Source organism: Castor canadensis, chromosome 1, assembly GCF_047511655.1.
Source record: "Castor canadensis chromosome 1, mCasCan1.hap1v2, whole genome shotgun sequence".
NCBI classification, from domain to species: Eukaryota; Metazoa; Chordata; class Mammalia; order Rodentia; family Castoridae; genus Castor; species Castor canadensis.
In genome coordinates, this window is record NC_133386.1 from 51,821,718 (window position 1) to 51,843,972 (window position 22,255).

The window sequence follows — 22,255 nt, forward strand, 5'->3', positions numbered from 1 at the left end:
AAGATAAAGGTGGATGGGGTTGTGGTGTTTGATGGGGATTATTAAATGTCACATTTACCACCTTTGTGCTTGGGATGAAAGCTCACTGATCCTTTTAACACAATGACTGGTCACTAGTGACTTACCAAAACTCACTTATCTTTGTTTAGGAGGCACTGCATTCAAATGTAGTACTGGGTTTTTAGCATTACCTTTTTAATTGGTGGTATATGGACTTACCACCTTCTGCTTGTTGGGTAAGGACATTACTTGAGCTACACCTCCAGCCCTTTTTTTGCTTTTACACTTCTGGGTGGAGGGTCTTCAGTTTTTGCCTGGGGCTGGCCTCAGATCAGGAAGGGATCCACCAAGACAGGCCATATGTTGCTCAGGGTGGCCTGGAACTCCTGGGATAGCTGATCTACAGGTATGCCCTGCCAGGTCTTTGTTTTTAGCAGAAATCTGGCCAAGTATTTTCTCACTTAAGCTTATTTATGAAAGATTGGAATATACATTTGCATAAAATTATCTTCAGAAGAGACAGGAGACAAAATGAAATTTTGTCAATTCATGAAAATGATCATTAGTTGAATTAATTGGATGAGGCCAGTCCAAGAAAAAAACATTTGACCCAATCTCAATCAATAAAAAGTTGGGCATGGCAGGCGTGTCATCAGCTTTGTGGGAAATGTCCAAAGAACTGCCACCCAGGCCAGTACTATGAGACCCTATATTCAAGAAATGAAAGCAAAAGAGGACTGGGAGCTGAAGTGGTTAGTATGTCTGCATAAATGCAAGGCCCTGAGATCAAACCCCAATACCACCAAATAATTAGATCAGGCCTCAGGGTGGGAGTGCTTGCCTGCCCCCAAAAATCATGACATATGTACTTGTCTGACCAAGCTATAAATCTGTTCTCATTGGACAGAAGTATCACAAATGAAATCCTCCATACCCCCATGGATTAAGAGCCTAATCTATAAAGGTTGGATCCTTCCTTTTAAAACTTTTGACTTCTCTACAGTATTTAGTCAGGAAGACATAAAAGTCAACAGAAAACTTTCTGAATGTCACTTGACAATTAATTAAGCAAACTTTTATTGAAGCTTACATTGTGGTACAGAAGTACATTTCAACTGATTAAAGTCCAACACCAATGAAGAGAGAAATTATGGCACCAAAATTTTCCCTCCTCTAAAACACACTAGGGATAGATTACTATTCAATCTACAGTTCTCGTTTTTTCTAGGCTTTTTCTCCACACATACTTGTGCAAGTTTTTAACATTAGAATTCTTAATTCTATTAGAAGAAAAAAAAAAATCAGACCTCAAGCCAACAAAACGTCATCAAATCTACTGGGATGCTGTTCAAGAACAAAATCCACCTTGAGAATTGATCCTCTCAACACAAGTCAAAACACTAGGGGCTGTGCTCATTACAGAATCAAATTGGTAAGGTTGATTGAAAGCTTCCTTAAACATTTGATCAACAGCATGCTAAAACAGAAGTCAAAACAGTGTTTCAACCACTTGATTTCAAACCAAGTAGATTTTGTTTAGAAACACTAAAAAAAGGTGTTTCATTTATATATACGGAAGGAATAAGACATCACTGCATCAATCCAGAAATTAATATTGTGAGGACAATACAAAACTTAGCAAACTTTGTTCTTCTCAATTGCTTAAATGCCACAGTATTTGTAGACATAGCTTAAAAAAATAAAAAAAGCCAACTCTTCAAAGCATTTTTTCTAGTCATTTCCTGTTTAATATTTTTGAAATTCTGTATTTCATATATTCTGCTACACAGCTATCTGAATGACCTGGACAGTTATTTATTTGATCCCGTGAATGCCATGGTAAAAGAAAGACCATACAGGTACAGAACTTACATGCATCAAAAAATCACAGGGAAAAAAAAAAAAAAAAAAAAAATCACAGAACTAAGTCACAAGATGGAAAAGCCACTGATTCTGCTTTGAACCATTAATGGAAATTAGTGGTAATGGCTGCTAAAAGTATTAGTTTAGGTGAATGATCTAAGCTGCCTAGACTTAGTGAATCCAGGACAACCTTTATGATAAATTTTCTCTGTTCAATACTGATGAAAATCCTTTTATACCACTTCTTAGCAAGTCAGTAAAGGCATGGTGCTCCATCCGAAGAGTACCACATAGCTGATGGTTTCCATAGAGTTCTTGATGTACAATTCTCTTTAGGTCCACCCTGCTAATCAACACTGGACAAGTTTCAAAAAAATTTTTTTGGATACATTCAATTTTGTCGCTCATCTTCCAACACAAGCCATGGCCAGTGAAAAGGAGGTTAATGTTCTTATGCTGTTGAAAGGAAACTAAGCCCAGGAACCATCCCCCCCCTACTCCTATCTGGGCTCTAAGATGAGTACATAAACCCACAGTATTATAGTGTATTGCTTTATTTGGGGGGCTGGGAGAAGACACCATGGTGAGGGAAGAAACCAATTTAAAGACTACAAATGCAAGAACAATTATTAAAATAGTAATACACGAATGATAACTGGAATAATCTTAAAGAGGATCCAACTTGTGGAAGAAAAACTTTAATTGCTGTTGCAAAAAACATCTATATGAAGTAGAAATTGGTTTCAATAACATTAGTAGAGAACATGTTGTAAAAAGTGGAGGTAACTGGATGCAAAATTCTGGCAGCAATTTAATAGAACAGTCCCAGATGGTTAGGCTGAGGCCAACACCTAATGAGGACGAAAGCCTTGTCTGTGGGGAATTTTGGATGATACCTGGAGAAATATTATACTGTGCATAAACCAAATTGAATTATTTTCACAAGTGTTGTAAAGTTTCATATAGTAAAAGGCTTTTTCTACATGCACTTCAATTTCACAGCAAGAGTGGCATAGAATATCTAAAGACAGAAGAGAGCATTCATGCAAGATATCTAACTCCTTGATATAATAATGCATACACTTCAAAATGATTACACTATCATTACATCTAGGGCTTTCTGCAACTATAAGGTGGTGATAATGTAAAGCATGACCCCCAGTATCAACATCTAGAAAGCAGCCACCACCTCCTATGCATCTTCTCTTTTTGCGTTTTTTCTTCATTTTTCTTAATCAACTCTGCTGTTGTTGCTGCTTCTTAGCAAAACTGGTAAAAACAAAATTGTAATCATTGAACATAGCACTCTGGCAATCAAGACGTTTAAAGCCTTCAATCTTCTGGGGTGAAGAAAGCACTGTGCGACATTTAGAACTCTGGGACAAAGAAAAACAAAATAACCCTTAGTGCCTCTAATCTGCAGAGTATTTTTAAACAAGTTATGCAACAAATAGATCTCTTAGCAGAACTGCCATTTTATTGTCCCCCACCAAGCCTGTCAGAGAAAATGAACAGGACAGAAGGAGCCATCAATTTGGCCAGATATAAATTATTTGCCTAGGGCTGGCTCTGAACTGAGATTCTCCTGATCTCCGCCTCCCAAGTAGCTAGGATGACAAATGTGAGCCACTGGCATAGGCCTCTCACTATCCTCATTTCCTTTCAGATTTTGTCAATGAGAATCAAATTATGGGGGGAAGGGGGAGAAGGAAGACAGATGAGATGTAGAGCACTTGACAAGTATATGAAAAGCCCCCTGGGTTTAATCTCTAACATCCCAAGAAAAAAGGAAAAAAAAAAGAAAATCACCTGATTAACAAACAAGGTGGTCACAAATTTTCCTGGCTTGAAGACTTCCACAACTTTCCTGATCAGGTCATCATAGGAGGTCTGACTTAAATTTGTTTCAAAGCTAACATAAGAAAATTCTGGTTCTGGAGTGATGTGAATAGTCCAATAAGTTCCCTTAGAGAAACAGTTTTTTTGTTAGTAATAGAAAAGGAATGTTTAAATATAAAAAAATTACTGAAAAGTGATGTAGTTACTTACATCCGATTTCATCCCATTCATCGAATACCCACAAGGATTGAACAGTGTGGCATCAATGACAGAACCTGGTATCAGGTCACGAATTCCACTCTCCTGGGGAAAAGATGAAAGACAAAATTAAACACACATTTGAAAAATAAACTGAGAAAGATTTTTTTTAAATGTAGTCCTAATGCAGTAGATTCTAGCAACAATTTTTTCTTGAAAATTCTTACACGAGTGACATCCTTTGCAGTAACACCATCTTTCATGTAGAACTGGTCCATAACTGCTGGGTCAAGCTCACTCATCAGAATTTCCAGGGTTTGATCTGGCTGACTGATTACCCGACTCTCTGGGAAATCCAAAGTATACAAGTACCTATATAAAAATTTAAAAAGTTTCTAAAAATGACAACTGATAGCCTAAAATAAATCTTATATGGACAACAAAAATATCCACAAAACTCTATCAAACATACCAACAGTCAGAATTCATACGTCCCATACAATATGCTGCTCCATCTGTTGAAGGAACAAGAATGTAAAATGAATTTAACATCCACTTAACAGGATGGCTATTACCACCCATCCAAAAAGCTGGAGTGTGTTATACTATTTGGGACATACTAGGAATGTCATCAATGAAGAGAAATTGAAATTAAGGGGTTAATTCCAAGATGGGTAGGATCTCCTCCCTTGCCTCTTTTCCTGGCCGACACTGAAAGATATGTTTCAATTAGTGGGTTGGTCTGAATGATTGAGAAAACTATAGCTTACTTTCCCTTCGACACCCACAGGAAAAAGGAATTTCCTGTTACCTGTTTATTCATCTAATTAAATCCAAGTCAGTTTATGTTACATTCCTTCACATTTTGCTTCAAGGTTTCACTCAACACAGTAAATCAACACTTGTAAGCTACTTGCACCAAATATTCACTACTCTCCTATAGCCTATGGTTTCACAGTTGATGTGGTTAAGTTACTGGAAAGTCAGTTGATTTTTTATGTATGTTGGTTAGGATCAAACCCAGAGCTTCACACAGGTTAAACAGGGACTCACCACTGGCTATAACTCCAGCTCCCAGGATTTTATTTTTTATAATCATACCTGTGAGTGGCTGTGGAAAGTCATTAAATTATCCTAGACTTACAGTCTCATCTAGTAATGATGCTGAATTAGATAACTTCCTGTCCTGTAACCTCTATAAATAAACTTGGGAAAGGGATGAAAGGGAAAAAAAAAGCTAATTTTAAGTGGTTGAGCCAGTTCAATAAAGTATAAAGTTCTAGACTGGATTTTTTTAACAGAGATTTATGATCACACTTGTGGAAGGGATTATAACCTTCCTATGTCAAAGGCCGTATGATCTGATGTGAAAAGCCACTGAATTAAATACAAATTGGAGGTACCGGCTAGGTGAAGATGAAATGTCTCTGCTATATGAAAAACCATCCAACGGCATGATTTTCTTTTTCTTTTGTTTTTACATACAGGGGTCTTGCTATGTTGTCTAGCCAGGCCTAGCCCAGCCTCTCTCCTAAACTCAAGCAATCCTCCTGAGTAGCTGCCACTACAGGCATGAACACCAGTGCCCAGTTTCCATGATATAATGATTCTACTTACACAGCACTGGCTTGAGATGCACAATTATTTTTTACAAGTGCATGTGCGAGGGTGGGGGATGGGGCAAGGGTGGAGAAATGACCCAAACAATGTATGTACATGTGAATAAATGAATAACAAAAAAAGTACATGTGCACATACAACATAATTTAATAAAGTATTCACATATCTTAACAGAAAATTACCTTTTTATAGTTTTTAAACCCTCTAACTTTAAGAAGGAAGTATGTTTAAATTCTATTTAAACTTACTTGGGAAAATTGCATTAAGAAACTCTATTTCTTCCTGGAAATTCCGGTGTGGGTATCCTTGATGAGAAGGCTTCATAAAATTCTTACGAGAATAAAAGAAGCTCTTGTGGGGGGGGAAAAAGATGACTTTTTAAGATATATTTTTAAAATTATTTTATACACTTCCAAAGTCAGCAATCAAAACTCTAGAAATATTTTCCCCAGTGTTGCACTTGTGAAATACACAAATTAGCTATCTTAAATGATAGCTACTATGGTCATATAATAATGTACCTTTACAATATTGCAATGTTTTGTTCTGGAAAAGAAAATATAACAATACCAAATCCACTGAGGATGGGTCATAACCACAGAGAAAAATACATTTCTTCCTAGAGCAGTGATATATATTTTTTTAATTTAAGTAGCATCTCACTAAGTAGCATGGCTTAAGAGTCATATTCTTCCTGCCTCAGCCTCCCAACCCCAAGGGCTAGGATTACAGATGTGTACCACAACGCCTGGCTTTAAAGCAGTGGTTTCTAATCAGAGCTTTTTAGTCAGGTAAGGAAAAATCTTGTAGGAAGACATCTGGTTTTTAGTCAATGAGCCAGCTTAAGCACAATACTTTTTATTTCTTACAAGGATCAATAGTAACAATGAAAATTACATTGGTAGGGCTGAGGGGTGTAGCTCAGTGATAGACCATGTGTCTAGCATATGTGAAATGCTGGGTTCAATTCCTAGCACCAGGATGCGGGTGGGGAGCACCCACTATTAGTTCCTAATAACAATAATCTACCCTTTCCTTATGAAGTAAAAAATACTAAAATTCAACTAAAGAAACAACAACAAAAACAAACAACTGCTCATCAGAAAATTCACTTTTAAGTAGAAAAATCTCTGTTCTTAAAAACAATCAGGCCAGGTGCTGGCGGCTCATGCCTGTAATTCTAGCTATTCGGGAGGCAGAAACCAGGAAGATCGTGGTTTGAAACCGGCCTAGGCAAATAGTTCATGAGACCCTATCTTTAAAAAAAAAAAAGCAGGGGGGTGGGGAGAGGATGGTAGAGTGGCTCAAGGTAAAAGTTCTGAGTTCAAGCCCTAGTACTGCAAAATAAATAAATATCAGGACTTAACTTAATATTGACTGTTGCTCTTTATCATAGCCCTTCATAATGAAGACTGGATAATTTCCATATTGAAATTATTTTTACTTTCCTATCTTTTCTTTAGCTTTTTTTTTTTTTTTTTTTTTAGTGGGGTGGGGAGGTGTGGTGCTGGGGATCTAACCCAGGCTCTCACACTTCCGAAGCACAACTACTGAGCTACATCCTTGGCTCCCATCTCTCCACATTCATATTGATTATGACTAGAACTGTGGAAGTTACGTCTTGTTCATTTCTTTCTCCCATTTGAATTTCACCTCAACTCTCTCACTTTGCTTCCTCCATTTTTTCTGCTGTTCTCAACCAACAGGCTGGATATTTTAGTTCTCTATTATGATGACCATTTTGCCATGTGTTCTTGTGCATTATAAACTGAAGCAAAAAATATACAGACTTACTACACACACCACCGGAAAAGCATCCCAACAGTTAGTTATGTCCCCCCAATAAGGGTTAAATAATGCTTCTAATTACTTACTTGAATAGAGTCGAACCCACTGTAATCCCTAGCAAGCTTCAACAGGGGAACCAGTGCTTTCAGTAAGAGGGTGGTACCACATGTCTTCAAAATGAAACGTCTCTTGGAGACAAACATGCTACTCTCACTGCAATTGAAAAGTTACAAGATTATTATGGTATTTATGTACTCCTGAGAATACATTTAACCTATTACTAGATTATCATTTATAATTTTGGGTCATTCAGTCTCCACTCACTTGAGACAGAATATTACTATGTAGCCCAGGCTGGGCCTGGACCTCATGATTCTCCTGCCTCAACCTGCCAAGGACTGGGATTCTAGGCATGTCCACCATACCCAGCTTCACTAGGTACTTTTAAATACTAGATCTCAAGCTGAGGACATGGCTCAAGGGGATTGGAGTTCAAATTCCACCACCACCAAAAACCAAACAAATGTTAGTAATGCAGCTGGGCCCCCGGTAGCTCATGCCTGAATCCTAGCTACTCAGGAAGCAAATATCAGAGAACTGTGGTTTGAAGCCATCCCAGGGAAACAGTTAAAGAAATCCTACCTACACCTACCTCGAGCAAACCCATCATAAAAAAAGTGCTGATGGAGTGGCTCGAGGTGGAGGCCCTGAGTTCAAACCCCAGTTCCATCAAAGAAGCAAATGATGTGCTGCAGTATTCTTTTCTTCTATTAAATGGAAAAGTATTTAGCTCCTTGACTCTTTCCTCCTGCATTCATCGGTGTTCTAAGGACACACACATCAAACAGTACTAGAAGATGCATCTTTTTTGGATCAAATATCCACATATGTGGGATATAAAAGCCCCCAGATGGCTATGTAAAATAGCCTAACAAACTATCTTTTGTATAAACTAACATTATTTACTATCTTGCACCACCTATTCTCACATGCTGTTTTTGCAACCATCTCTCATCATTTCTTTCACTAGATAGCATCAGGAGGAAAGGAATTTTTTATTTACTGCTGTACTTCTGCAGCACAGCACACAGTAGCATTTTAATATACGATGGCATATGCCAAACACAAGCACAGTAAAAAGTAGAGACCTTGTTTAATGGAAAGCTTATCACAACAACTAAGCATTCAAAATATTTATTGAATAAATTAACTTGGCACCTATAAAGCTGGCTACGAATACTGAGGTTACTAACATTTCATTTTATACCATATTCTTAAAACCACAGAAAAATATTTTTGAGAGGAATAATTCAATTTCACATTAAATTATGATTAGCACTGAAAGCACTTGTTTTATAGGACTTACCTGAGTACATAAGCTTCCTGCTTGTCAGTTTTTGTCACACTTATGATTGAACATTGCACATCCTTCAAAAGTACATCCCACTCAGATCTATTATTTAACAACAAAAATATAATTAACAGCACTTGCCTACTCATGAAAATTACATGGCTCTCACACTTTAAGATTAACAGACAACAGATAGATACTTTGGTATATGAATAAAAGGGGAAATTATACTTTTGCATTTTTAAGTCACTGAAGGGAAAACTATCAAGAATGTGAACAACCAGCCAGGTGCCAGTGGCTCCCGCCTAAGATCCTAGCTACTCAGGAGGCAGAGATTACAGGGATTGTGATTTGAAGCCAACCCGAGGAAATACTTTACCAGACCATATCTCCAAAATAGAGCTGGTGGAGTGTCTCATGGTATAGGTCCTGAGTTCAAACCCCAGTACCACCATAAAAAATTATACTGTATGCTCTTGGCATGGTGGTACACACCTGTAATTTCAACTACTCAGGAAGATTGTGAATTCCAGGCCAGGCTGGGAAACGGTAGCCTTGAGACTATCTCAAAAACAAAATAAAGGTGGTTGGAAGCATAGCTCAAGCAGTACAGCGCCTGTCTACCCAGAACAAGGCCCTGAGTTCAACCATGATTACCACAAAAAACAAGAACAAAAACACCAAGCCAGACACCAGTGGCTCACGCCTATGATCCTAGTTACTCTGGAGGACTGAAGGTGAACCAGCCCTGGGTAAAGTGTGAGAGACCCTATCTCAAAAATACCAAAAAAAAAAAAACCAGGGCTGGTGGATGGCTCAAGCTTGCCTAACAAGCTTGAATCCATGAGTTCAAACCCCAGCACTGCCCCCCCCCCCACCAAAAAAAACCCCACAAAAATGAACACCAAAATAAAATCAAAATGGCTGGGGCATAACTGACGTGATGGAGCACTTACCTAGCATGCACAAAGCCCTCAATTCAATCCCTGGCACCACTAAATAAACTGTAAGACTACTGCTTGAGGCCAGCCTGAGCAATACAGGAAAGACCTCTCAAAAAATAAAAAGGATAAACAATTTAGGAGCATGTGCTGCACAAACTATACGTGCTAATTCTGCCATTTTACCTAAGTGAGTTGAACATTTTGGTGTGTGTGCGCGTGTGTGTGGTTATTCCCAGGATCTCATTATGTAGCACAGGCTGACCTCTAATTCTTGATCCTCCTGCTTTTGCGTGACAAATGCTTCAGATGTGCACCATCAGTTGGGACTGGGCAGTTATTTTTATTTTTTAACATGGAAAAAAAAAATGTTGGGCATTTCAAGTTTTATTGAACAAGCATAGACGTTCTCCTTTTAATTGCATCTTGTCCTTCATAAGCAAGCCAAGATTCATTTTTATTAGCTCTCATATTCTATTTAAGAAGACTTTGTCCCCACAAGAGGTTTCAAAGTTTTCTTTTTACAAATCACAGTTGGTGAACACCAAAACTTTCACTTGTAGTGATCACACTCCAATTTGGGGTTGGGGCACTGCTCTGAGAAGAATGGCATGGAAGGCAGGAACCCACAAGGTCTAAAGTCCAGGATGGGGATGGGGTCTGGCCTGAGGACATCAGCCAGAGCAACTGCAGCAGGGACAGTGTTGCACTGGATGATGGGGCCCACTTCCAGCTTGTTTTTAAGAAACAGGGGAATGTATTGTAGTTCATCCCAAAATTGGTACCCTGAGTTTAAATGCAGTGCAGGCAGCATCACAAGTTCTCATACTCTTGCTTTTTTTTTTTTTGGGGTGGGGGGGTACTGGGGTTTGAACTTGGAGCCTACACCTTGAGCCACCCTATCAGCCTTTCTTGTTGTGATGGTTTTTTTTTTCAAGATAGGGTCTCGAAAACTGACTGCCGAGACTGGCTTTGAACTTTGATCCTCTTGATCATTCATCTGTGCCTCCTGGAGTAGCTAAGATTACAGGTATTAGCCACTGGCGCCCAGCTACTCTTGCTTTTTCCACTTTGCAATCAGTATTGTCTACACAGCCTTCTTTGATGCAATATTCACTGAGTTCTCTACTTAAGGCTTTCCACCTGTAAAAGAAATCAAAGATATATACAATGAGATTTAAGGTGGTGGATCCTGAAGATGGGTCAGAGACTATACATTTCTCTTTCCCTTACAAAGTTGTTTCCATGTTTCTCATCTTCTGATCCAACTGACCCACTGTTGGCTCTGTCAAGGGGGTGGGAGGAGGAGGGCAAGGGCAGCTTTAGGTATCCCCACAAGAAGATAATTTGCAAAGATCTTAGGCTCTCTTTCATAAAGTATAGTAGAAAGAACTCTGGTCTCTTCAGAGTTCTTCTCCAGCCTTACTAATTATTCTATAATATTAAAGAGATCACTTTCCCTCTTTGATCTTAAGTTGTCATCACCCCTCCCAAAAACAAAAAAAGGTGTCAAACTACCATTCTCTAGGACTCAAACCTTTCTGTCCAGCTGCTCAGATCTCTCGATGAGCCAGGGCACACCATTGGGCCTGGACAGCCAGCCCTCAGCCCTGGGCATTGTTGAAAACTTCTCTTTAAATCTCAAAAAAAATCCATCACAATAAAGGGTTGGAGGAGTGGCTCAAGCAAGTAAGAGTGCCTGCCTAGCTAGCATGAAGCTGAGTTCAAACCCCAGTGCTGCAAAAGAAAAAAAAAAAGTATTATCTTTGATCTCTAGCCATGGTAGCAGTAGCAGCACCATCACCACCACCCCAGCTGTGACAAAAGTGCCTCTAAATATGTTGCCAAATGTCTCCTTAGTGGAAAAACCATTCCCAACTGTTAAACAGTAAACCAAGTCAACAAGTAAGTGGCATTTCAAAACAGAAAACTCAGATTAGGAAATATTTTACCAAGCCTGAACAGCTCAATTTCCAATCACTAAATCAGTGTGTAATCCTGTAATATAAATGCATTTCAAACTTGTCTGTATTCAGTTATGTAGATACCAGTTTGACTCATTTAACTTTTTGAAATTTATAATAGCAAGAGTTACCAAACAGATCAGATTGGTGAAATTATAATACAGACTGAGTGATTCTCAATCTCAGTACACTATGTTTAGGTACAAAGTAAGGCACCTTCCACCATCATTACTCAGTCTCATGAAAGGATAGTCTAATCACAGAAATATAATTTAGAAAATGCATCAGACAACTGTGTGGAACACTTCTTTCACATCATTTATGTCCATAGAAAGCAGGGCAGTAAAACCTTTCTCTCAGAGGAGTCAACAAACTTTTTGTAAAAGGCTAGAGAGTAAATTTTAAATTTTGCAAGGCAGACAGTTGTTTTTATCTACTCAGTCTACCTTTGTGGGGAGAAAATAACCATAGACGTTATATCCTGCTGTTAAAGTAACTGCTTTCTTTCACACTATGGCTGAAAAAGCACTGACTACTTAGGAATTACAATTAAATGAGAAAGGTTTTGATGCAAAAAAATTTTAAATTAATTTTTTATTGTGCTGGATGGGGAACATTGCAGCATTTACAAAAGGTCTTACAGTATATCAAACATATCACACTTGACCCCTTCACCATTCTCCTTTATCCCTCCTGCCTCCCCTTGATGAGAAAAAAATTTTAACTAATGAGAAATGAGTGAACAGGAGAAAGGAATGGTGGCTGACACCTCTAACCCCAGCTACATGGGAGACAGAGATCAAGGACACCCTATCTGAAACATAAAGCAAAAAAGATGACTCAAACTGAGTCAACATCTTGGTTTTCCAAAGAGGAGAAAGCACACTATGTTGTATGGTAGCATGTGCCTGGGCTACATAGTAACATTTTGTCTCACATCAGGAGAATCACAGTTTCAGGCCAGCCTGGGCAAATAGTTTTGAGATCCTATCTTGAGAAAAGAAAAAAAAAAGCAACACAAAAAATGGCTGCAGAATGGCTTAAGAGGCAGAGCACCCGCCTACCAAGTTTGACTGAGAAAAGAAAAAAAAAAAGCCAAAATAAATCAAATAAACCACAATGAGACTGCCTTAAATTCATCATTGTGGTGACCACTATCAAAAGAACAGAAAATAGTCAAGTGTAAGAATGCAGAGGAATTGGTACCCATGTGTACTGTTGTTAGAAATATAAAATGGGTGTAGCCCTTACAGAAAACAGTATAGATGTTACTCAAAAAGCTGAATGGGTCTAGAAGAAATAGTTGTACTCCCATGTTCACAGCAGTATTACTCACAATAGACAGGAGGCCAAAGCAACCTAAATGTCCAAATATGGTATATGTACACAATGGATCCTACAGTCTTAAAAAAGAAAATTCTGTCACATGCTACAAAACAGATGAAACAAGGTTATTAATGCTAACATAGCCAGTCACAAAAGAACACTGTAGGATTCCACCCAAAGGAGGTGCTAAGAATGGCCACATCTTAGAAACAAAGCGTAAAGTTGGTTAACAGGCATGAAGGAAAGCTAATTAGTGTTTAATGAATCCATCTAGCTCTCTACATCTGAGTACTGAAACTGTATTTGTAAAAAATTGTGATCATCTCTCCATTGAACAGACCTTTATTGTTTTGCCATAAAAATGTAACTATTTGTTGCATTTATTTTGTATTAGGTCTAAGTAATCACAGATTATCATTTAAAGTATCTGGGAGGATGTGCACAGGTTATATGTAAATACTATGCCATCTCATAAGGACTTTTATATAATGAACTCTGGATTTTGGTAGGGTGCCCTGGAATCAGTGCCCTGGGACAGAGATGATTTTATAGAATTCTAGTTTTACCAGAAAAAATACAGTGCTAGAGACCTGTTGTACAACAGTGAATTTAATTACTACTTAAAATGGTTAAGATGGAAAACTTTTATGATTTTTAAAAAAAACACAATTAAAAAAAACAGAACAGAACATTGTTGGCAGACAGAAGAAACTCTTCAGATCAAGAGAGAGTTATAGCTCTGGGCACCAGTGGCTCACGCCTGTAATCCTAGCTACTCAGGAGGCAGAGATTAAGAGGATCACAGTTTGAAACCAGCCCAAGGAAGTAGTTAAGAGAGACCCTATCTCGAAAATACCTAACACATACACACAAAAAGGGCTGGTGAAGTGGCTCAAAGGTGTAGGCCCCGACTTCAAGCCCTGGTACCACAAAATTACTTTATATGTAATCACCTAAGCTGGTCAAAATGTAGGTTCATGAATTCTATTGCCAAGTGAATCAGATGCCTTCCTAAAGTAAAAATGTCTGGTTTCAGAGTTTTGTTTACCCAATCCTTGTTAAAGGTTTGCTGGAAGTGGCCCAATTCTGACCTTAACTCGCAGCAAGACTTGGGGGGTCTATGTTTCAGAGACTCATTACATTTAGGCCGCCACTAAACCACTAAACCTCACCCAAGGCTGTATGTAGTCTTTGGCCAAAAGTATACTAAAACATCATTCTCGAGCAAAAAGCTTACACTGGTCAGAAGTTTAATTCTGAATGGTATCTTCTTAAAGGGCAGTTAATTCACATATCCAAAGCAGTAAGTCTCTCCTCTTTTGTTCAAGGCAACCAACTCAGAATGCAACACTGCTAATTATAATCACAATATTATTTCTCTGCCTTAAATTTTGGTCTCAAACTTAAGCCTTTCAGTATAGTGACTACTACACCATTTATTACTATTTTCAATGTGTGCCTCTTAAAGACTGGTGGTTTGGAAGCAGCAGTTCAAACTTTGAAAATTGCTGTGAGGAATGCAATGAGAAGCTTAATTCAGTAGGAAGATTTTCTACTCCAAAACATTTACACTAAAAGGTTTTTTGGCAATGCATTGTAAATTCCTTCAGTGTAAATGACAAAAACTGCAGTATTGTGCAATGATACAGTCAAATAAGGCATGAGTTTAGAGAACGTTAATGCTGAGGTGTGATTTACTACCTTTGCAACTACTCCAATCCTTTACTTTACAAAATTTGTAAAGCATGGTAATAGCAGAATATCACCTCTACATCACAGATTTTAGTTTTCATATAACAAAAATACGGTTAATATTCCCAAACCCAAAGCATTTGTCCTCTTTACTCCTCTAGAATTTTTTTTTTTGTGACACTGGGGCTTGAACTCAGGGCTCCACCAGCCCACTTTTTGAGATAGGGTCTCTCCCAGGCTGGCTTCAAACCTGAATCCTCCAGATCTCTGCCTCCTGAATAGCTAGGATTACAAGTGTGAGCCTCAGGCACCCCACTTATAATTCACCAGATAACCCCACCTCATTCATTACTAAGACTAGTTCAAGGTTTATTAAATTCTAAACCAAACATTTTTCTTTTTTTTTTTTGTCAGGGATGTATTAGGGATTGAGCTCAGGGGCCCTCAGGTTTGCTATGCAGGCACTCTACTAATTGAGTCTCACACCACCAGCCCTGTTTTCTGTGCCTAGCATTACAGGTGTGAGCCTGTATAGGTGCCTGGCTGCAAGAGGATTTTATTGTCAGATTAAGCACCTTTTCTCACCAGAAGTCTTCATCTCCTAACATACTTCCTCCCTCGATGCCACTTCCTAGAAAAAGGCTTATTTGGTACATCATTTGAGTACCAAACTCGAAGGCATTTTTCTATATGGTCACTGATTTTTTTTTATTCAATTTACTTCTTCACATATGGTGGCAGGGATTTAACTCAGAGCTTTGCACATACTAGGTTAAGAGCTCTACCACTGAGCTACATACTCACTCAGCACCTCAACAAACTTAGATCTGGAAGACTAGAGAAATGTGCGGGTTAATGGTAAACTGTGCTTCCTTTTTTAAATACTTCAAATACTATGTGAAGTGAGTTCTAGAAATCCAGGTCATCCATTCCCTTACTCATGCTAATATACCTAGATTGCTGCTCTTCTCAGGGCCTTGCACTTGCTAGGTACTCTTACCATTCAAGCCATTCGGCTAGCTCCTTAAATTATGTTCTTTACTAGTCAAGACTTTCCTTTAAGAGACTACAATAAAAAAGAAAACAAAGTCTACAGATGCTCCTCACTTGAGAAATTAGCAAAAATAATCCTCAGTATTATGCTAATGTATTAAGATCACACTCAAGATGAATTTCTGAGAGAGTGAAATTTAGTTGAAAAGGTGAAAATTCAGGAAGTAGTTTCCAGCTTGACTTGGCATTAAAGCTTGGAAAGACGGGCCAATTTTGCATAAAGGGCTTTCTATTCCCTCATACCACATACGAATATCAATTCCAGATGGGTTACAGATTGAAAGGTAAAACAATAACCTTCAGGGGAAAAAAAAAACAGCTTCTAAACCTTGGGATGGGCAATGTCTTAAATAGAATATAAGAATAGTTATCCATTAAAGAGAAATTAATAAATTGGACTTTCTTACAGTTGCCATGAAAAGGTGACCCTGGAGATGTAGCTGAAGAGGTACAGTGCCTGCTACCAAGTGGAAAACCCTGAGTTCAAACCCTAGTACTGAAAAAGATACGTTGTAAGAGCATGAACTAACTTGGGATACTGAAGCAGAAGTTCCAGGCCAGCCTGGGCTACACGAGACCCCCCATCTCCAAAAAGCCAACCCCAATCAAAAAGTAGGAAAATAGACTTGAAGGAACATTTCTATCTATTTATCTACCTAAAAGATGCAACACACCCCATAGAAGTCCCTCACAACCCTTTTATAATCTGTCCTATCAGTTTGTACTGTCTATAGTGTCATAGAAATGAAATCTGGCTTCCTTCACTTAGCATATTACTGTTTATATCACTTTATGTCCTTGCAAAAATCAAGACAGTTTCATTTCTCTTTATTACTGGATAGTATTCTACTGTATGGACACATAATTTGTTATCCACTTGCCTCTTCAGAGATTTGTTTTCAGTTTGGGAGCCATTACACAGCTGCTAGAAAATTTCACTGTGGGTCTGTATGGAGATATTCATTGTTTTCTTTGGTAAAAACAAACTGATTGACTGGATCAAGACAGGTGTTTAACTTTTTAAGAAGTTGTGAGGACTTGGGTGTAGCTTAATGGTAGAAGAGTCCTTAGCATATGCAAGGTCCTGGGTTCAATTTGGCTGTACATTTTTACAACTGTCAGCAGAATTAGGATAGTCCTAGTCTTTTACATTGTCAAGCTTTGATAGAAAATTATGCTAACCAAAAATTATCTAGGAGTATGTAAAAGTTTAATAATTTTTTTTTGAAGTAGGGTCTTGCTATGTAGTCCAGGCCAGCATGCCACCATGTCTGCCAAGTTTATAATAATTTCTTCCTTGAATGTTAGAACACTCCAGTGAAATCATCTGGGTATAGGGTTTTCTTTGTGAGATGATTAATGACTACTTCAACTTTAGGTTTTCTTTTTTCTTTTTGGTGGTACTGGAGTTTGAACTCAGAGCCTCATAGTTGCTAGGCAGGCACACTTCAACTTTAGGTTCTTCTTGCATCAGTTTAGGAAAAGTATTTCTCTATGAACTTCTCCTAATAGCCTTACCTTTTTTAGTGTCTGGCATCTGTTATAATACCCTCTTTGGATATTTGCGCCTTCTCACTTTCTTAATCCTTCCTGCATCCTTATGTTTAATATGCTTCAAAACAGATTTACCTTTTTAAAAAATCCAGTCTGTTCATTTCTTAACCACAACCTTTTAAGTCTATCCACATGTTAATGGATACTGAGGACCCAACGTGAGGAACGCTTTGATTTTCAACATTTCACCATTAAAGCTAAGATTATTTTGTAGGGGGGTGAATGTACTGAAACAATCTAAAACTCTACAATGACCACATTTCCTCTCTGAATATAACCAACTTATGTACATCACATTGCTAGGACATCTTTAAAAAGTAGCCTTGAGACTGGAATCTAATGCTTTTTTCTATAGCCTTGATTCTAATTCTTTTTAGGAAAAAGAGACAGATTTTGTCCTTAAGAACAAAGAATCAGCTGGGCACCCAGTGGCTCACATCTGTAATCCTAGCTACTAGAGAATCCTAGGAGGCAGAGATCAGGGTAATGAGTGGCAAACAACACTGCAAAAACAAACAAAAAGAACAAAGAATCAAAGACAAAGGTTAACACTTCACAATAGATTCAGCAAAAATGCTATAAGGCTACTGGCTCACACAGCTATTAAATGCTGTTTAAATTCAAATCTTAGGGTTAGCAAAGTGGCTTATGTGTAAGAGCGACTGTGTGAAGACCCTGAGTTCAAACCCAAGAGCCGCCCCCCAACTCTAGGAACTCTTCTCTCCCACTTTTTCCTGTCTCAATAAATTCCCACTTCACACTTTTTTTTTTGGTGGTACTGGGCTTGAACTCAGGACCTACACCTCCAGCCACTCCAGGAGCCCATTTTTGGTGATGGGTTTTTTCAAGATAGGGCCAGCCCACCGAGATCCTCCACCAGCGCCAGGCTCCGTTTACACATTTTAAAAAAATAAAATAAATTGAAATCTTGTTATTTCAGAGACAATGCACTTAAATGTTTCATTATGGACTGTTCTTCTGTAAGACCCGTATAGAGTTCAATCCCCTGTACAACAACCACAACAACAAAAAAGAAAAAGACCAATATAAGGTCTCTGGGGCCTGCACCCTACCTCTTCATAGCCCAGACTCCTGCAAATTAAACCCTTGTTAAGCCATTGATTTTCTGATTTATCTAGCACTTACTGTTTTTCAGATATTTTTAACCTCACAGTAAATAGCCTAACCAGTGCATCCTTGACTGGTCACTGAACAATGTTCCCACAGAATGTACTTTTTAGTTAATTCCAGTATTTTGGAGATTGTAGACAGGATAACTTGCTCTATATAAAGCAGCTGTGTCTACAAACTATGGCACTAAACCACCAAGTCTACAACAGAGTCCAGTCCTTCAAGGTCTAACTTTTGCCATCTTTTAGAGCCACGCTTAAGCAGTAAACATTTCAAATGATACCAAGTACAAAGTAAAAGTTGCTCTTAAACATTTTAAAAAAGCAGGCTGCCTTTCCTCCCCCCCCCCCCGCCCCCCTTCTTTTCTAAGGAAACACCACCAGCCAGAAGTCCAAGTTTAAATTCTGGCATTTTTGCCTAAGTTGGGGAGAAAAAAAACCTTTTCCCTTTCCTATTACAAACTAAGGTTTCAAATACAACTACAACCTAACTTTTTGTTATTTTTTCCTAGAGCTGTCCTTACTCAGTTCTTCCTTACAAAGATTTTCTAGGTAATAATCCCGATCACAAGTTTTCCAGTCTGCGGAAAGGAGGAAATACGAACTCTCCCCATGGTGATCATGAGCTAAGTTAAGTGCTTCCTATAATACATAGGTAAAGGGCTTAGAGCTGAGCTAGGCTCACAGTAAGGGGTATGCTATAGACATTTTGGTTGTCACATTAAGCTTGAAAAGTGAAGCCTAGGACACCGTTTTTTTCTCTGCAGTGGATGCGCTCAACACACTAAAAGGAAATGCATTTCCCAACGCGCCTTAAAGTGCTGGCCGCACGTGGCCGCCTGGATTCTCTCCTCCAGTTGCTTTTTGTCAGCGGTCGGCAGCAGGCAGCCAACATTCCTAAGCCGCCCATTGGCCCACAGCCTGGGCCGGGCTCTCGCAGGGGCCCAGAAGCTCATTGGTTGCCGCCTCTCAATGAAGCGGGCCACTCTCGCCGCACTGGTGCGCCGAGGGGCCGGGGGGAGCCCCGCGGAGGGCCTAGGAAGGCGGCAGAGGATGGCTCCGCGCGTGACCGCCACGGGAACAGAGCCCAGGCATCCTCGGTGCGCTTTCATTTCTACAGCAAGACCCTAAAAGGCTCCCCCGCGGGAGTGCCCGCCGGCCAGGGGGCCCCAGGTGCTTCTGCTTAAGGCATTAAGGCATTGCGCGCTGGTGCACGGGCCTCCATCCGTAAATGCCCGCAATCCTTCCTTCAACTCGGCCGCGCTCTCCCAGACCCCATCGGCAGGGTAACAGGTTACACAACCCAAGGTCAAGAGCCCGAGGAGCAACCCCCGGCGGGTCCGCCCCGGGGATCGTGCCGCCCGCCTACCGCTCGGGAACGCCATGGTGCAGAGCGCGTTAGGGCGGTGGTGGGGCCCAGTCACTGCGACACCGCCGCTCCCGCCCAAACCGCGGCGGGAGGCCTGCTCGCGGCCCCTCCGCCGCCGCCGCCGCCGCCCGGAGGCCCCCGCCTGTCCGCTCATGGCAAGAAAAGACTCCCACTCCGATCCCGGCCCGCTGCTCCGCCCTTCCCGAGGCGGGCACGCCCGACTAAACCGCCCAGCCACACCTGCCGGACGGACGGAACCAGTCCACCCCGGCGCCCCTTTTCAGGGCCCCGACCGCCAACCACCAAGGCAGCATCGGGAGGCACGGGCGGCCCAGCCCAGTCGCACGGCGCCGCCCGCCACCCCGCCGAGGACATTACCTGAGCACGCGGCCGCGCCGGCCTCCTCCCCTCCCCCAGGGCAGTGCCCGCCAGGCAACGGCGGGGGCATAAGGCGGCTCCCGCCCCCCAGGACCCCGAGCCTTCTGCGGCCGCCGAAGCCGACTCCCACCCTGGGATCTGGCCCCACCTGGAGGATGTGGGGCCCCAGCCCCTGCCCGAGTCCCGTGCCTTGCAGGCGGGGACGACCCTCAGGCCCGGACCTGTCTGCCTGAGCCTGGGGTACCCACCTTGGGATAGTGCGGAGATCCCCAGATCCTTGGTTTGCGTCGGGTTGCTGCCGAGAGAACCAAACCTCCAGCAGCTTCTCGGTCCCTTCGAAAAAATGTGCAGCTTCCATCACCGTGAGACTAGCGAACAACCAACAACCACAGAAAATCAACTAAATTAAATCTCTTCTCCCGCCGCTGCCGCCGCCGCTGCGGATTGTTCCAGCTGTGTTACTAAAGTTCAGGTTCCTTTTTTTTTTTTTTTTGCTATAATTTTATATTATCTTTTTTAAAAAAAAAGGATTAATAAAATTTTCCCGGCTTTTTTTGTGAGCGAAAGTTGAACGTGAGTCTGTTGGAAATAGAGGCAGATACAGTTCAGTCTCTTGTACTCCGCTGCTTTCCCGTTAGAGAGAGTAGAGCGAGCGCTAGCTAATGTCGCCGGCCATACTGTGTAAGCGAGAGCGCTGCGTGAGCTCCGACCTTATATACCTCGTCAGCACCGACAGGCCAGGAAGTGGCGCAATCATCCCGCCCCCACAGCTCATAGGGCAAGACCACGTCAGTCACTCGTTGCAGAGTGTCGACTGGCTGGCGGATGGCCCAGGGGAGCGCAGGGGAACTACCCGCTGGGCTGCAGATGGAGTTATCGCTGTCCACTGAGCGGGAGGCTGCCCTGTGTTGTCCGGCTGGGGACTAGGAACCTAGGGTTAAATGCCGAGTGGGTGGGGAGAGCGAGAACGGAGTAGGGACAGGCTATTCAGTGCTGCATAAAGGAACTGGTTAGCAGAGAGCAAGGGTGCGTCCCTAGGGGTGCTGTTGGGGTTCGGCGGGGGCGGGGGCCAGTGCTGGGTTGGCGTGGTGGTTTTCATCCCATGCACTTCCTCGCGACTGCTGAGGTACTTGGCCATTCTTTGAAGTGTGTTTCCCTCGAGGGGAACGCAGTCCGGCAATAAAACTCAATGTTTGTCGGTGACGTACGCGTTGCCTGGGGTCGAATTGGAAGGCGCTTTTAATTCTGCTCACGCTTTATCTGATGTGCGAATGAATGCAGTTCTCGACCCGTTTACACAATAGCCAGAAGCGTTGTCTCCCTATTTCAAAAGGGAAAAGCAACGTGGCGCCCAGCTTTGGAGGGCTCCGGCTCTACCCACCGCCCACCATGTGCCTGGCGGAAGCTTCAGAGCTGGCAATGGAGCAGCCGCCCTAAAACATTGGCAACCTGTGCTCCATTAGGTCAACTGGTGGGAATTTAATCTGCAGAATTATTTCTAGAAACGAAATTTGTTAAATATAACCCGAGGTTATTTGATAATATTTTTCTTTGGGATTTTTTAAACTGTGCTCCCATACCCCATCCAAGATCAGTGCTATCATCTCACACATTTAAGAATTTACATGGAAATTAATTAATGCAACAGGAATCCAAGAGCTATCACTAGTGATAATTTAATCTCACATTTCACAGATGAACATAAAGTATAAAATGGAAGTCAAATCCTAGACAGTTTAATCTGAGTTGACAAAAAAGCTGTAACAAAGTTATGACTTGGTTAATAATGGAGGGAAAAAACAGTCGGACATAAAAATAAAAACTGCCATTGTTGCCAGGCACTGGTGGCTCAGCCTGTAATCCTAGCTACTCAGGAGGCAGAGATCAGGAGGATCACTCTCCTAAACCAACGCAGGCAAATACTTCGAGAGACCCTAACTCCAGAAAACCCTTCACAAAAAAGGGCTGGTGGAGTGGCTCAAGATGTGGGCCCTGAGTTCAAGCCCCAGTGCCACAAAAAAAAAAAAAAAAAATCCGCCATTGTCACAAGACAAAATAACCCTTCCCTATTATTCATAGAGAAAAGCTTTCCTCAAAGTGAAATAAGGTCATATCAGCAAGAAAAAATCCACTTTTCCAGGCATAGTTGGAGTTTCCGGTGTAGATACCCTCCCTGTAGGGTAGTTCTT

General features: G+C 40.9%; 1 protein-coding gene across 2 annotated transcripts; it reads right to left on the bottom strand.

The window, feature by feature from the left end:
- Positions 1-1,053: 1,053 nt before the first annotated feature.
- Positions 1,054-20,769, bottom strand: Amd1 (adenosylmethionine decarboxylase 1). Of its 2 annotated transcripts, none has more exons than XM_020169035.2 (9): positions 20,315-20,769; positions 8,675-8,761; positions 7,395-7,521; positions 5,769-5,871; positions 4,373-4,415; positions 4,128-4,272; positions 3,913-4,005; positions 3,673-3,828; positions 1,054-3,239 (listed from the first exon to the last, which is right to left on the bottom strand). In XM_020169035.2, the coding sequence occupies exons 1-9, from the start codon at positions 20,422-20,424 to the stop codon at positions 3,099-3,101; spliced, it is 1,005 nt and encodes a 334-aa protein (XP_020024624.1). In that variant the 5' UTR covers positions 20,425-20,769; the 3' UTR covers positions 1,054-3,098. The 2 variants fall into 2 exon arrangements, with proteins under 2 accessions (XP_020024624.1, XP_073932859.1); XM_074076758.1 differs by lacking the exon at positions 20,315-20,769 and adding an exon at positions 19,689-19,707.
- Between the last annotated feature and the right edge of the window lie 1,486 nt (positions 20,770-22,255).